Source organism: Cicer arietinum, chromosome 4 (genome assembly GCF_000331145.2).
Source record: "Cicer arietinum cultivar CDC Frontier isolate Library 1 chromosome 4, Cicar.CDCFrontier_v2.0, whole genome shotgun sequence".
Taxonomy (NCBI): Eukaryota; Viridiplantae; Streptophyta; class Magnoliopsida; order Fabales; family Fabaceae; genus Cicer; species Cicer arietinum.
The window spans coordinates 11685338-11686931 of record NC_021163.2 but is presented as its reverse complement, the minus strand read 5'-3'; the positions used below and the strand labels follow the sequence as shown (position 1 = coordinate 11686931).

At 32.9% G+C, this 1594-nt stretch overlaps 1 protein-coding gene across 1 annotated transcript in view; it reads right to left on the bottom strand.

Moving 5' to 3' along the window:
• The window catches only part of CHITINASE (Acidic endochitinase), a gene marked incomplete at its 5' end in the record, with an annotated part of 1058 nt that extends 305 nt beyond the window's left edge, over nucleotides 1-753 (bottom strand). Inside the window, 2 exon segments of the mRNA NM_001309690.1 lie at nucleotides 1-727; nucleotides 729-753. The exon segment at nucleotides 1-727 is cut by the window's left edge and continues 15 nt beyond it. Coding sequence (NP_001296619.1) covers nucleotides 1-727; nucleotides 729-753 — 752 coding nt within the window.
• Nucleotides 754-1594: the final 841 nt, after the last annotated feature.

Here is a 1594-nt window from a genome sequence, read left to right as displayed (position 1 = left end):
AGCAGGAATCAAACCACCACTTGGAGCAGCAGCATCAGAAGCAGGCACACCTAAAAACACTTGTTTAGCTTGACTTGATGTCCATTGATTCCAAGCATTAACAAGATTGTTAATGTTTCCATTTGAGTATTGACATTGAGGATTATTATAAAACTGAACCCAAACATAATCAAATAAACCAGTTTGAATAGCTGAATCCAAATGAGCATCAGGGTAAGGACATTGTGGTGCTGCAGAAAGGTAAACTTTTTTCTGTTGACTAAAACCATTAAGTGCTTTTGCAAGTTCATCATAATGTTGGCCACCAGATTCAATGTCAAAATCAATTCCATCTAAAACAGCATCACCTAATGGTCTTGAAGTTGACGTGCCACCCAAGAAATTGTTCCAAAGGTAATTTGCAAGTGTTGTCGCTTCCTCAGCGGAGTTCAGAGAGTAACTTCCTGCTCCGCCTCCGAGCGACAACAACACTTTGATACCTTTGGCTTGACAAGCTTGGATTTCAGGACTGAATTTTGTGCAGCCATTTGTGGATGGATCACAATGGCCAGCAAGGTTTATTTGTGGGTTTTGGCCATTTCCAAAAGTGGATAAAAACGCTATGTTCACAAATTGGTAGTTGTTTGTGTTGCAAGCATCTTGCAAAGACCCTTCATTTCCATTTTGTCCCCAATACACTGCAATTCCTGCAGCATTAGAAGATTTGATTAATAGGGAAATGAGCAAAAGAGGGAATAATATTGAAACATTTTTGAAGGATGCCATATTTGGTTTTGTGTTGAAAATGATGATAGATGCATAGCATTTTATAGGTGTTGGAGGGTATGTAAATAGACAAGTTATGAGAACCGTGTTGTGTACGTTGGTGAGAAATTAGGTTCCATTCATATTCTTAAGGAGGAAAAGTAAGCAGCATGAAATTTCAACAACTTCATCTCTTTAAGTCTTCTAAGATATATCAAGTCAAGCTAAACTCATATGGGGCCAATTATATTAATGAGTATCCCTTAAAATAGTGTAATGTTATTTGCATGTTAAAAAAATTGACATCATATTCATAAAAATACATCATTTATAAATGTTGATGTGACTGAAAGAGAGAGAGAAAAAATAATAATAAAAAATGAACACCATATAAATATATGTTGAACATAAATTTTTGATATCTAAACAACATTTTTCCTTAAAGTATCAGTGGTGATTTGATTGGTTATTTATTCATCAGAGTGCAGATTTGCCTAAATTACATAAGGAAATTTGAACTTAAAATTAAACATGTTAAATAAATGAGCAAAAATGAAACTATATATAGTAAAACAAGTAAAATAAATGAGCAACAATGATACTATTTATACTTAGAATAACTTGATTTACTATTCATGTTGCTATTTTTCTTATAACCATGTTAAAGATACAAAATCTTCACTCTGTTTTGCTATTTGAGCACATAAGAGGGTTTTTCTATTAACTCAGCCGAATTTTCTTTTTATAAGTAAGAACTAGAAAACATATATGAAAAACTCAATTTAAATTTATTGGAACACATTTAAAATCTCTCATGTTTCTCATGTGTAGTAATCTACACCTTTGATTT